The sequence below is a fragment of the Anolis carolinensis genome, chromosome 3 (genome assembly GCF_035594765.1).
Source record: "Anolis carolinensis isolate JA03-04 chromosome 3, rAnoCar3.1.pri, whole genome shotgun sequence".
NCBI lineage: Eukaryota > Metazoa > Chordata > Lepidosauria > Squamata > Dactyloidae > Anolis > Anolis carolinensis.
In genome coordinates, this window is record NC_085843.1 from 87,154,683 (window position 1) to 87,169,967 (window position 15,285).

A 15,285-nucleotide genomic window follows, 5' to 3' on the forward strand; every position below is an offset into this window, starting at 1 on the left:
GTGGACTTTTTAATTTGCAGTAGCTAACTTACTGTCTTCTCATCATTTTCAAATGCTTCTCTTGCCTCTTCCTTATCACAGCGCTCCTCGTAGCATTCACGTTCAATGTTTCCCTGCTTTAGTTCTTCCAAAAGTCCATTGGCCCGGGGGTATCTTTTTAAGACAGAATTGGCTCTATCCTCTGTGAGGAACACTGTGGGAAACAAGAACGTTATTGTATCTTACAGTTGTAATATTCATATTTTTAATGATTTTAGAATGAAACAAATCTTCTGGAGCAAAAAAATAAATAATTTTATTCAGAAATAAATTTGAGTCTTTTGATTAATTTATTACTCATAGTTAAAATGAACTGCTTCTGAATGCAAGGCATGCTATGAAGAAAAACAGAGGCCTGGTTTCCAGTTGCAATTAGAACGACTTCAATTAATCAATTACTAAATGGTAAATCAGCAGTAAAGCATCAGTTATGTAAATCCGATGGAGTCAGTGAGCCCACTCTAGTTAGGATTAACAAATGACTGCTGCTGCTGCTCAGTTGCATAGTCGTTTCCGACTCTTCATGACCTCATGGACCAGTCCACGCCAGAGCTCCCTGTCGGCCATCACCGCCCCCAGTTCCTTCAAGGTCAAGCCAGTCCCTTCAAGGATACCGTCCATCCATCTTGCCCTTGGTTGGCCTCTCTTCCTTTTTCCTTCCATTTCCCCCAGCATCATGATCTCTTCCAAGCTTTCCTGTATTCTCATGATGTTTCAACTTTGCCTCTAATATCCTTCCCTCCAGTGATCAAATGACTATAGGCCAATAAAACTGTAAAAAACTTCAAGAACATGATTGGCTAGAGGTTATGACCTTCTTCTGTAAAAAAAGGACATTTTGTAATGGTTGGAATTGGTTGTCATAAGCCCCATCTACACTGACCATTTAATGTTATGGCAGCAAGGCAACGAACACTCACAAAAGTGCGCAAAAGAAAGACACATCAGTGTTCAGTGGTTTATGAAATCACAATCCAGGCCTCAAACTGGTTCCTATGTGCACAGTGAAATCACTTTCTTCAATACCAGTTTGAAACTGACTTAAGTGGTCAGTGTAGATCTGTTCATAGTTTGTTGGAAGAGAGCTGCTGGCTTCAGAAATAGAGAAGCCTTCCAGCTGGAGAATGCCCTACTGGAAGGTCTGAAGGCCAGAGCTGGTAATTGTGGCGAACAGGAAGCCTTGTAGTAAGTTTGAGCTAAAGTTTTAAGAACAGTTCAGCATAAGACGATTTCAAGTAGTCTTCTGAATACAGGAACTTCAGCAATTATGGCCTGAAAATTGAATCAATTCAGAAATAGCAAGAAGAGCTGAAAACAGATGAACACTACTGACTGTAAAGACTGGTTGAGATAAGTGTTGGAAAATTTGGTTAGAGGGAAAGCTATTAGTATCTGGGTAAGACCCTCTGGCAAACAAGCTTAAGTACATTTAATCTACTTCACACATTATTCACTTATTTCTTAAACATATGATTTAATGTTTATATCCTTATAAAGTTGTTTCTACTAGTGCAGTGGTTCTCAAACTGTGTTCCATTAAGCCCTTAGGGCTTCATGGGGGCTCCCCCTGCCTAGGGGTCATCTGTTGGGGGCGCTTTTGTTGTGCTTTTCCTGCACAGTAGAAGCAGGTTGGACTGGATGGCCCTTGAGTTGCTCCAAATACTACTACTACTGCAAAGGCTGAGTGGCCATCTGTTGGGGGTGCTTTGACTGCACTTTTACTGCAGGGCAGAACTGGGTGGCCCCTGGTGTTGCTCCTATTATTATTATTATTATTTCAAAAACTGGATGGTCATCTGTTGGGGGTGCTTTGATTTGTGCTTTTACTACATGGCAGAAACAGGTTGGGCTGAGTAGCCCCTGGTGTTGCTCCTATTATTATTATTATTATTATTATTATTATTATTATTATTACTGTTATTATTTCAAAGACTGGATGGTATCTGTTGGGGGTGCTTTGATTTGTGTTTTTACTGAATGGTAGAATCAGGTTGGACTGGGATTGCTTCTATTATTATTATTATTATTATTATTATTATTGTCACAACATTGTATGACACAGAAAACAAGATAGATATGCTGGATTTCGTATCACAGAATCACAAGTCGAACACTTCTCAAGTGTTTAGGACTGTGTGATGTATTTTCGGATGATGCGCGCAGATCCCAGTAAGGTGGACTTTTGCAGTTGGCAGATCATAATTTTGTCAATGTCTATTGTTTCCAAATGCCGGCTGAGATCTTTTGACATGGCACTCAATGTGCCGATCACCACCGGGACCACCTGTACTGTTTCTGCCAGAGTCTTTGAATAATAATAATAATAATAAAAATAATAATAATAATAAGATGAAGAAAAACAACTATTATTATTATTATTATTATTATTATTATTATTATTATTGCAAAGGCCCCTGGGATCTTCCACTGAAATATTGTTAAGTTTATGTTGGTTAAAATTGTTCTTCATTTTAAATATTTTATTGTTCTTTCTTTCTTTTTGCACAACAAACAAGATATGTGCAGTGTGCATAGGAATTTGTTCATGTTTTTTTCAATTAGTTCACACAAACATTCTCCATCTATCCATCACTGGCCCAGCCCATCTGCAAAATTTTAAAATGCAATGTGGCCCCTGTGTCCAAGTCCTAAAGTTTCTTGGGGCTCCATGAGGAACTTTTCTTTCAAAAAAGGCTCTGTGGCTTTAAAGATTTGTAAACCCCCAAGTATGATATCACTCTCATACTTTGTCTCCAGAACCAAACTAACAGCTGTGGCACCAGAGTTCCACACAAGCAAGCTTGAAACTTCTGTAAAGAAACAAGACTGGAAGCCGAAGTATCCCATCTCATTAAGTGGGAGAACATGCAGTGTTTCTTTCCATGTGGCAACAGAAGCAGGTGGTATAATCAGTCTGTTGGCACACACACAAAATTGCTTGAGGCATTTTTGATACTAGCCTCAACCTATACTCATCAGAACGTGAACCAGTAGAATTGCATGCATATAGCCAATTTAACTCCATATAGTAGAATTATGAATATATTTTGCTTCCACTGTGGAATATAACAGCGAAAGAACTGATAAGCAGATCTGTGGCAAATCAAAACTGTATTTTATAAATAGGTTATTTTACATATAAATATAGCTAACCACAAAAATCTACAAAATATTTGGAAAACATTGGAGCTGTTAAAGATGTTTGGTTTTTTCTCTTTTCACATCAATACATTTCCTAACCTCCTTTACTGATCATTCGAATTAACCAAGACATTACCAACCCTAATTCTGATTGCACTATGTAATACGACCTTTGTTCCTGGGTTATAAATGTCATTTCTTAATTTGTTCTATCTTTAAAACATGATTTTTTTAAATTAAACTGCAAAATCTTTGTTTTTGCAGGACATCCTGCAGCACATTTTGCTATAGTTTTTCAATGAATATTTGCTACAGTCTCAACCAATTCAACAGTTTGTGGCAGCCACACAAACCAAGTTTCTGCAGTATAGCAACTACTTTCAAAGTTAGTACTGCACAATTAAACAGAAAATAACACTTTCAAACCAGGAACATATTTTTTTCAAATTTTGTTACATAGTGTTATTGATATAACTTCATTATGAATGACTTTCATCATTCTCTACAACATTTGAGCACCTTGAATTTTATCTTCCCTGCTTGTTGTGTTTTGTTTTCTTGTGTAGTAAAAATTATGAGATAAAGGTTTCACATGTAGAGTTTCTGATGTAGCAAAAGCTTCTGTTGGTCCCAAAAGCTTGTGTGATTTGACTACTTTCCTGCATCCTATGCAATGGGGGACGCCTGGTTTGACAGCAGTGTGTGCGAAAAAGATCTTGGAGTCCTCGTGGACAACAAGTTAAACATGAGCCAACAATGTGATGCGGCAGCTAAAAAAGCCAACGGGATTCTGGCCTGCATCAATAGGGGTATAGCGTCTAGATCCAGGGAAGTCATGCTCCCCCTCTATTCTGCCTTGGTCAGACCACACCTGGAATACTGTGTCCAATTTTGGGCACCGCAGTTGAAGGGAGATGTTGACAAGCTGGAAAGCGTCCAGAGGAGGGTGACTAAAATGATTAAGGGTCTGGAGAACAAGCCCTATGAGGAGCGGCTTAAAGAGCTGGGTATGTTTAGCCTGCAGAAGAAAAGGCTGAGAGGAGACATGATAGCCATGTACAAATACATGAAGGGAAGTCATAGGGAGGAGGGAGCAAGCTTATTTTCTGCTGCTCTGCAGACTAGGACACAGAACAATGGCTTCAAACTACAGGAAAGGAGATTCCACCTGAACATCAGGAAGAACTTCCTCACTGTGAGGGCTGTTCGACAGTGGAACTCTCTCCCCCGGGCTGTGGTGGAGGCTCCTTCCTTGGAGGCTTTTAAGCAGAGGCTGGATGGCCATCTGTCGGGGGTGCTTTGAATGCGATTTCCTGCTTCTTGGCAGGGGGTTGGACTAGATGGCCCATGAGGTCTCTACTATTCTATGATTCTATCTATATATATAAAAGAGTGATGGCATCACGGCAATTCACAAAACAACAAAAGTACAGGCCCCCCAACCTCAAAATTTGACAACACAACCCATCATCCACGCCTCAAGGTTGATACAACAAAAAGAAAAGAAAAATAAAGTCCTAATTAGAGGGAGAGCAATAATTTTTTTTATCCAATTGCTGCCAGTTTAGAGGGCTAATCTCTGCCCACTTGGTTGCCTAGCAACCAAGGGACAGCCAGGTTTCAGTTAGGGGACAGGCAGAGTTAGGCCTCACTTAGGCTTCTTCCACAGATTATCTAATTTGCACTGGATTATATGGCAGTGTAGACTCAAGGCCCTTCAACACAGCTATATAACCCATTTCTAATCTTATATTATCTGCTTTGCACTGGATTATCTTGACTCCACACTACCATATAATCCACTTCAGTGTGCATTTTATGCAGCTGTGAAGAAGGAGCCTCATATAATCCAGTTCTGAGCAGATAATATAAGATTAGAAATATACAGTAGAGTCTCACTTATCCAACGTAAACAGGCCGGCAGGATAAGTGAATATGTTGGATAATAAAAAGGGATTCAGGAAAAGCCAATTAAACATCAAATTAGGTAATCGTTATACAAATTAAGCACCAAAACATCATATTATACAACAAATTTGACAGAAAAAGTAGTTCCATGCGCAGTAATGCTATGTAGTATTTACAGTAGAGTCTCACTTATCCAACACTCGCTTATCCAACGTTCTGGATTATCCAACGCATTTTTGTAGTCAATGCTTTCAATATATCGTGATATTTTGGTGCTAAATTCATAAATACAGTAATTACTATATAGCATTACTGTGTACTGAACTACTTTTTCTGACAAATTTGTTGTCTAACATGATGTTTTGGTGCTTAATTTGTAAAATCATAACTTAATTTGATGTTTAATAGGGTTATCCTTAATTCCTCATTATCCAACATATTCGCTTATCCAACGTTCTGCTGGCCCGTTTATGTTGGATAAGTGAGACTCTACTGTACTGTATTTACAAATTTACCACTAAAATATCACAATGAATTTAAAACACTGACTACAAAAACATTGATTATGAAAAGGCAGACTGCGTTGGATAATCCAGAACATTGTATAAGCGAATGTTGGATAAGTGAGATTCTTCTTTAATATGAAATAATTACTGGGATAGAATAATGCAGAACAATATAATCTCTAAAACCAGGACAGTAAATAAACAGGGGAATTCCACACAGGAAACAATCAGGGCCAGCTAACACCACCCAACAAAGGATTCCCATCATCAAAGTCTGGAAAATCCTGTTTTCTCAGGGCCACAGACAGTAGAAGCACATAAAATATTGCAAACAACACCACTCTGAAAACAAGGGAATTCCAGACAGGAAACAATCAGGGTCAGCTAACACCTCCCAACAAAAAATTCACTCAGGGAGGAAACAGCCAGGCTTTAAAGCTGCAAGGCCATTACATCCTAATCATTTTTCCTAATTGCAGCATTCATACTTGCCTCCAAGAAACAAAAAAAACCCAATCAGAAATATTGTATATTCACAACCTTTAGGAAATAATATCCCCTGATGGCGCAGCGTGTTAAAGCGCTGAGCTGCTGAACTTCTGGACCGAAAGGCCACAGGTTTGAATTGGGGGAGCGGAGAGAGCCCCCACTGTTAGCCCCAGCTTCTGCCAACCCAGAAGTTCGAAAACATGCAAATGTGAGTGCATCAATAGGTACTGCTCCGGCGGGAAGGTAACGCCGCTCCATGTAGTCATCCCACATGACCTTGGAGGAGTCTACGGACAACGCCGGCTCTTCGGCTTAGAAATGGAGATGAGCACCAACCTCCAGAGTAAGACACGACTGGACTTAATGTCAGGGGAAACCTTTACCCTTGACCTTAACTACCACCAATTCCTCAATACTTTATTTCCCAGACCACCAGACTTCGCCACAGCAACGCGTGGCCTGGCACAGCTAGTGATTCTATGATTGTGTAGGATTTGGAGAAGGGCATCTGTGTACAGCTGGATTTCCGTGGCTTCTGGCAACTTGATATATAGACATTGTTAGTGCCAGATGTGGGGAGGCCTGCTTGCAATTCTGCATCACAAGTACTGTGCTATCATTCTAGTACTGGCATACCAATCTCATCTCAGATAAGCAAACAAGATTACAGGCTAGGGAGGGAAAATACACACATATACATTGGAACAAATTATTGCTCTAACATTACACACTATCCAATAAAATCCTTATGAAACATAAACACACACACACACAAAGGCTTACCGTTGTCCATAATTAGCACTGTCTCCGAAAAATTCCTGGAACACAAGAAGGAAATCAATTCATATTAATATGGAGAGAAAAGCCAGTCAGGAAGCACTATTACAGATGACATAAATGCTGTCATATTACAGGCTATGCTATTCTAAAGGAATGTGGCAAAAGGACAGTCATATAGTGCTAGTTCGGGGATGGTAACACACATCCTATCACTCCTTGGAGGACAAAGACCCTCCCTTCCCAATTTTAAATTTTCTTTCAGTGATTGAGTCCCTATATAGATGACTGACAATTGTTCAATGTCTTCAGGGTTTCCTACGAAAAGGCATCCTTAAGCAATAAGGGACAAGCTCCTTACAATGTGGTAATATTGCATTGAAAAGCCCATAGAGCCTGTGTGATAGATTTTTTTAAATGATTATTTACTAATGGCTAACATACTAGTAAAGAATTTCTATAGCTATTAAGTACTAAAAACATTGTTGATGATGACACACATTACATAAGCTCTAAAGTATTAACATAGTGGGTAAGATCAATGAGGAATCGAACACAAATATTTTAAAGAACAAACACAACAGTATTTACAGAACTGGTTGTGTCCAATCCCGTAATGAAGCTGAATCTATGAATGACTGTATAGTATAATTCAGAAACTCTGTAACAGTTCGGGGGGTTCGCTAGCCACTGAATGTTTCACTTTTTAAAAATTGCCTTTTACTGTGAATTTCACTCCCAATGTACTTATGTTGTGTTTTGCTAGTTAGTTAGCGCTTTGGTTTAGGAGATTCCTTTTTTATTTTTTGGGAGCCAAGATTATATTGGAAATTAAAGATTGTTTTGATGTATAACCAGGGTTATACATTCCAGGGTTAGTATGGTTGATTAGACAATGAGGAATTCCTAAGGCGTTTTACAAACTGAAATGGCCACAGACCTAATCCTAAAACAAAAACTAGTTTCATGAAAAACTGTTTCAGTTGAAAGGAAAAAAAAATATAACTTTCTCAGAACTACATGTTATCAGTCATTCACATATGACATTTGCAGACATAAGAGCTTACCATGAGAGCAGAAAAGGCAGAAAGGAGCGGAGGAATGTAGTTTAACTTTTCCCAGTGGAGCACTCATATGGAAATGTGCAGAGCAGGCATAAAACATACACTGCCCTGCTGTGCCAGTTGAGCTCTTGCAAGCAACGTGTTCCAAGGCTGGCAATACTCTCTATAAGCAACTGCCTGTCCCTGCTATGAGAGAAATTTTTACCTCGTCACCAGTGATGTGTTCCATTATCTGGGCAGACTCCGAAAGGGGGCCTAGACAAGATAGTCCATTTTATTGGGGGGGGGGGGGGGGAGGGAGTGAAGGAAGAAAATCATTTTCCCCATTTTCATTGGTTATTCCCCCTTCCCATTTCCCATGTCATAAACGATGGTTGCTTTGATGATGACGGTGGCATGGGTGAGAGGAATTAACAGGGAAACGAGGAAATAGTTTTACTCCTTCAACCCCCTTCTCCCCTGCAGTAAAATGGACTATCCTTCTCTGTTTAGTGCCCCCTTGTGGCTTCCACCCGGATAATGGGACATTACCCCAAAACATTTTTAGACTAGAAAACTTGATGGCTTCAACACAGTTTGATGTGATTTTGTATATCATATACATTATCCTGGCTCATTTCAAACTGGCTTCAGATCCAGGTTTGGTGTGGAAACAATGCTGATCACTCTACTTTGCTGACCTTTACTCAGGGAGAAAGCATATCCCTGTTGGTATACCAAGACGCCTCACCAACCCTTTGATCTCATTTGTCACATTATCTTGCTGGATTGAACCTGGGGCTAATGAAACAATAGTTTCCTTGTAGCACCAGGATTTTTCCAGAGACTGTCACTGTGCTATGGCATTCTTCAGTGTTTACATAGGAGCTCATCAGAGAACTTGGGTTAAAATTTGAGTGCTACACTACTGACATCTAGTTTTCTCTGTCTGATTGTCATCAGAGATGACTGAATCATGCCTGATGGGTTTATGTCTCTCTTCACTCTTTTAGGATTAGTTAAACCTTATGACCCAAAGTCACAAGTATTGGAAATCCTCTAAACCCATATAACTGCTGTTCATAATAAGGCACACATCTTTTGACTGAAACAGTTTGATAACAAAAAATAAAACAATTAAAAAAAATAGCCCCTGCTCGTTGCTGACCTAGCAACCCGAAAGATAGTTGCATCTATCAAGTAGGAGATAAGGTACCACTTATAAAGTGGGGAGGCAAGATTAACTAATTTACGACCTGGAATGAGGAAGTGCCGTCAGTGTGGATGATGAAACAGCTGCTCCCCCCTGTGGCCAGAATCGAACATCCCCTCACAAGAAGGTTAACTTGCCTCTGCGTGTGTCTCTCAGTCTCTGTTTGATGTGTTTATGGGCATTGAATGTTTGCCCTATGTGTGTTATAATGTGATCCGCCCTGAGTCCCCTTCGGGGTGAGAAGGGCGGAATATAAATACTGCAAATAAATAAATAAATAAATAATAACAGATCTACTATCAAATCTGCCCCTCCTTGGAACATTATTACTATGTTCAACGATATTACGCTTTAAGGTGTCAACTGATAAGTGCAGGTAAGTGCAGCCGTTATATTGCTATTACCAGTCAGAAATGTATTATTTAACCAACAGTCATATGCCATAATATATAAGTGAAACATTAATGGGAGTAACGCCAAACACAATCACAGCAAAGTGTCTGTACTAGGGAAAAATCCTTCCTGAATTTTGTGCCATTGTCTAACACCTCTCTCCTCCCCCCAAATGTGTTTTCTGGGAACTTTCATTATTTGGAATGGGTGATATATCGTTTTTCAGGACAGCAGCCGACTTTTCGGGAGCAATCCGGGCATGGGGGGCAATGGGGAGGCTCCAAGGGCTCCCCTTTCCATCATTTTTAAGGCTATTGGGAGAAAAGTGGCCACATTAGGAGGATGCATTTACCACTGCAAGCCCCCTACGTTTGGGTCATCCCACCGTTTTTAGTGTTTTTTCAAGGTTTTTAAAATAAAATATCCTTATAAAAAAAACAAACCCAAAGCTCCTCCTCCTATCCTCTGGAATGTCTCCACAGGGAGGAGCAGCAGCAGCAGCAGGGAAGAGAGAGTGTGTGAGTGAGTCAAAGGCGTGAACATTACAAACAACTTCCAAGGACATTGTTAATTTTTTAAAATAAGTGTTTCGGGTGAGGAAGACTGCTACTGCTAGGCTGGTGCAGTGGGGCAGGTAGAAGCCCTCTGAGAGTACACTCACACATGCATGCACGCACACACAAGCCAGATGAACTGAGGCAGCAGGGATACACAAGCCTGAACAGGTAGGGCAGGGGAGGGAAAGAAATGAGAGTGTCAAAAAGGTGAAGGAGAATGGCTTTTTTTGTAATTTTTAAAGTATATTTTTGTGGGAGAAAGAAGGTGCAGGGCAGAGCATAAGCAGAAGACAGATAGATAGATACAGCTGGGGAGGGATGGAAGAGATTGAAAGAAATTTTCCCATAGGCACTCAAGGGAGTCTAACCTCTCCCTTCCCTTTACCACCTCCCAAGGCATTTAAGCCTTTAAAAAACAACTGAAAACTTTTAAAACAGCCATCCACAAAAAAATGTACCCACTCTGAATTCCCTAGAGAAATAGGGACTAAAAAGGAAGACTGAAATGATGGCATGAAGCAATCCAAAGCAGCTAAGTCAAACAGTGATCCAAAGCAGCTAAGGCAATGAAAACGAGTGCAAGCCAAGCCAACAGAAGTAGCAAAGCAGAGGGAGCAGCAAAGCACTGGAACAAGCAACCCAACCTCTCTCACATATAGCCAGGATGCGACTGGAAAATGGAGATGCATTTCCCAGTATTTATAGACCCAACTTGGAAAGAAGACACATGAGGCAGTTCCTTCTTGCAATTGGCTCAGTCAGCAGGGGCCACAAGAAATCCCGTGTGCGCAATGACTAATGCTCTGTGTGACACAAGGTTGCCTTTGGAAATCCGAATACTGGTGAAATCACCCAGATTCCGGCACCAAGTTATTTGTTGTGGCCGGGGGGAAAAACCCTCATGCCGCCCGTGCAGTTATGGCTAAAACGGTAAACAAAAACACCGAATCAGATGAATTCGATTTTAGAAAACGAGTATGTGCACAGTCCTACCATGTATCTTCTTTCCATCAGGTACTTTGTGTAAAGTTTGCATTACTTATAACCTAAGTAAGTAAGCATAAAGTTTTAGAAAGATGGGGAAATAGGCTAAAGATTCTTACTAAGTGTATTACAATTTCATTGTACCAAAAATGATACAATGAAATTGTAATACACTTAGTAAGAATCTCAGTAAGAATCCACCTCCCTTCCCAAAAGATTTATGTCAAAATACCAAACAAAAACCCTAAGCATTTTTCACCATCTGATAAGGTACATGTTTTCTACCAATAGAACAGATGTGCTTTTGTTCATGTACAAGACATCTTATTGTTCTGAACCAAACTGAGGGTGTTTAGATGACTGTATTAAATTCTTGTGAGATATCAAAGTTATTTTTTGTTGTTTTTCCCTGTTAATTTCAGAGACAGGAAATACAACCTTAACTAAGCACTCATAAAAGTACTGCTGAGGGAAAACAATAAAGTAAAGAAATGTTTGCCACTTTAACATTTTATTTTTTATTTTGTGACTTTGGTTTTCCCAGGCCACATTAAAAAACCCAGCAGTTTAAAAATAATATTTTACACTAAACAAGTTAGTTAATTAAAGTGTTTAAAATGCAGATATTTAATTTTCTTCGCCAACTCAAAAGCTTTGATACGAACTAAAAACTGATGTTAAATGAATACCTGTTTTGAAAATGCACTAAAATTACACCAAGATGAATCACAAACAGAAGTAATCTCTCAACATTGACAAATGAGATTTATCTTGTTTAAAATTACCATAAAATTACACAAAAATCAAGTTGATGTTTTAAAATAATATTTGTGCTCTAACTCAAGTTCTTAACTTGTTTTTAAATGGCCGTTTTGAGTAAAAGTGCAAATATTCTTTTAAAACTATTAAATTTAGAGAACTAACTCAATTCTTAAAAATTCATATTAGAAAGTTCAGAATGTCTTTTGTTTACTTATGCAAGGTTTGCCAGACTTAATTGCTTCATTTCACACGACCAGACTGTACTGCCCTTTTCCAGTTTTGACTTTTCTAAGCTAGGAGCTCAGTTGTGCCAGCAAATTCCTTTGCCAGCCGATAGCTGAAATCAGTCATCAGAAGAGGGAAAATATTTCCCTTTTAATTGTGTTCTCTGTGGATGCATCTTATATTAAAAATGGATTTTTTTTACTATTCTACTGTTTATGAAAGCTGGAACTGACTGTATCTCCTTGAAGCAAATGCCAGAAGTGACCCCCCCCCCCCCCAACAACTGCTTTCATCTCACCAGAATCGGAATACCTTAGTCTTGGTTCTATGGAGTCCCATGGAGGATGGACTACGTGTGAAAGCAAACCCTGTGTCTGGAAATCAGAGATACGTGACCTTTATTCTATCCTAATAGCTATGAGAGCTTCACCAGGAGGTTGCTAAAAGAAAAATTACTCCTTCAGTCTGTCCTCAATATTTGGTCTATTGTCATGTTTTAATGGCAGGGTTTATTAAATGAAAAATCAATCCTTTCTGCCATGTTCTGTGTCACTATGTCGTTATCACTTGGCCATGATGCAAACAAGGAGCTCAAACAATATCTGTGGCAGAGGTCAAACTCAGTATACTTGTGAAAGTACATTTCAGTGGAAACTTGGAGTCAGGGCCAGAAGAAATCTTCACTAATTCTTCCTTGGCAAGAACTTAGCAAAGGGGGTGGGAGTGTCTTCAAAGATTACAGCTCCTATTGAGAAGGATGACAGTAATAAGGTACCTGGCATGTACTGTCACAAGTTGAAACCTACACAGCAGAAATAAGTACCACTGAGTTTGATGTTTTTTTATTCCTAGGTAAGTCACTGGATTGCAATTGTGACAAATAAACATAATTATGAGATTTGTTTTGAATGCCTGTATTTTTAAAATGGAATTTTAAAGCAGTGTGTTAGAAAAATAAGATGTACAGTGTTCCCTCACTACTTCGCGGTTCACTTTTCGCGGATTCACTGTTTCGTGGTTTTTCAATAAACTCTAAAAGACTATTATAAATCATAAAAAATTACAATTTACAGCCTAAGGAAGGGAGGAAGGAGAAGCCAAAAGGAGAGAAAAGGAGCGCAAGCGGCAACAGGAGAAGGAGGCAATTTATCAACACACGATTGGTTGATAAAGACTTAAAATAGTGTATAACTACTAAAATAATGTATAAATATTAAAATAAATATAGCATCCTTGCTTCGCGGATTTTTACTTATTGTGGGTGGTCCTGGAACCTAGCCCCAATGATAAGTGAGGGAACACTGTACTGTATACAGCTCCACTGGTGGGCTATGGATTTTCCATGAAAACAGGAATATGGTGGCTAACTTAATGCACTTCCTCATGTTAAGAATTGGCCCCATTTCCCTTGCTCTTACTTGTACAATCTATGGCTCCAAACTCTTTACATTGCTCAGAAACTGAGTGAATGCACAACAACCATACAGGAAATGGCATGTGCATTATACCTACTGTACTGGAAAATCCACAATTTTCATATGACCCTCAATCATACCTGTCCACCTGTACTGACACCCACTGTGCCCTATAATGGATTGTACAATACTGAAGCAGACAAAGGGTGTGTTTCTAATACAGCTGTTTTCGCCAGAAAAACAAAACAAAATCTCTAATAATACACAAGCCATTTAGGGCCTTCTCATGGTTTATGAAGTCATAATTAATGTATTATTATGATGTGCCAACGTGATTACTGAATCTTATTTTATTTTAACCATTTCAGAAAGTTCTGTTCTTTCAGAATTCATTCAGGTCAAAATGAAGCAAATGTCAAAAATAGTTAACGCGGCACAGTTTGCAGCTATGAAATTTCCTGCTCCAAACTAACTAAAGGGACTTTTTGTTCAACAACTATTGTCTGTCAAAGACAATCCCAGTATATTTGTCAGTGTCACATTTAAGAGACAGCAACAGTTAGACACAAAAGCAAATAATTTTATTGATAGGAAAATACAGTAGAGTCTCGCTTATCCAAGCTCCGCTTATTCAAGGTTCTGTATTATCCAACGCAGTTTGCCTTTTAGTAGTCAATGTTTTTGTAGTGATTTTTTCAATTAATTGCAAAATTTTGGTGCTAAATTCATAAATACAGTAAGTATTACATAATGTTATCGTGTACTGAACTGCTTTTTCTATCCATTTGTTGTAAAGCATGATGTTTTGGTGCTTAATTTGTAAAATCATAACATAATTTGATGTTTAATAAGCTCTTCCTTAATCCCTCTTTATTATCCAACATTTTTGCTTATCCAATGTTCTGACGGCCCGTTTATGTTGGATAAGTGAGATTCTACTATACCTTTACTTAGAATGAATGCATATTGTTATCCCACAAGGAATTTTAAAGCACTTCACACAATATAAAATGCTGGGCCACAATTTAAAGCATCCTAACACACCTTGATTCCGAAGTTTCTTACATGTCTGGGTGGCCTTACTATCAGCAATGTTTGGCTTTTGATAGCTTTGTGGGTGGGGAGAATAGTTACATAAAGAATTTTCTTCCTGGCTCTCATGCTATATTGTTGGGCTCTGAGTGGCTATAAAAAATAGCCTCCTTCCCTGGATGCATATTTATATCAAAGCCATGATATATACTAGAGTAAAAAAAAAAAGTAGAGGGATTATATGACACCCCCCACCCCAAATACTATACTGACCGTCTCAATGTTCACGAAATATGGTGGGTAGCAAGCACTGTACAAAAGTCTTTAGAAAGTTATTTTATATTTACCATCCCATTGAATTCTGTTTTGATAAGGATGAAAAAAATCACTAATAAGTAAGAAGAGCTCACTCCCTAATTTCAAGCATTAATCAGAAAACCAAAATCTCATTCTGGTACTGTATGCTGACATTTCCTAAAAACTAGAAAGCAAGATTTTTGATAGGCATATGCATAACCCATGGAACAATAAGTTAACCATGCAGTTCCCTGCAAATTCAAGGCATGCTGGTATGGGTACACTACACCAGTGATTCCTAAATTATCTAATGTGGAAGATCAGTAGCATGCTTTATGCCAATGTGCCCAACCCTGCTTTTTAAAATTTCCATGGAAGTTACCAATTTCTGGTAGCTAATATCACCAGTCCATGGCAATACCTAAGGTGGTTAGCAGCAAGTGTTCTGAGAGCAAAAAAAAGGACTTAAGTTTAAATTCTCCACCTACAACCATTTACTTTTTT

The 15,285-nt window shown here is 38.9% G+C and overlaps 1 protein-coding gene across 2 annotated transcripts in view; it reads right to left on the reverse strand.

The window, feature by feature from the left end:
• Positions 1-15,285, reverse strand: part of prrg1 (proline rich and Gla domain 1) — a 33,218-nt gene that overhangs the window by 5,013 nt on the left and 12,920 nt on the right. For both annotated transcript variants that reach the window (XM_008107376.3, XM_062977202.1), the window contains exons 2-3: positions 6,867-6,901; positions 33-193 (exon numbers count right to left, since the gene is read on the reverse strand). In XM_008107376.3, the coding sequence (XP_008105583.2) occupies positions 33-193; positions 6,867-6,876 (171 nt within the window). In that variant the 5' untranslated portion in view covers positions 6,877-6,901. The remainder of the gene's footprint in view (positions 1-32; positions 194-6,866; positions 6,902-15,285) is intronic.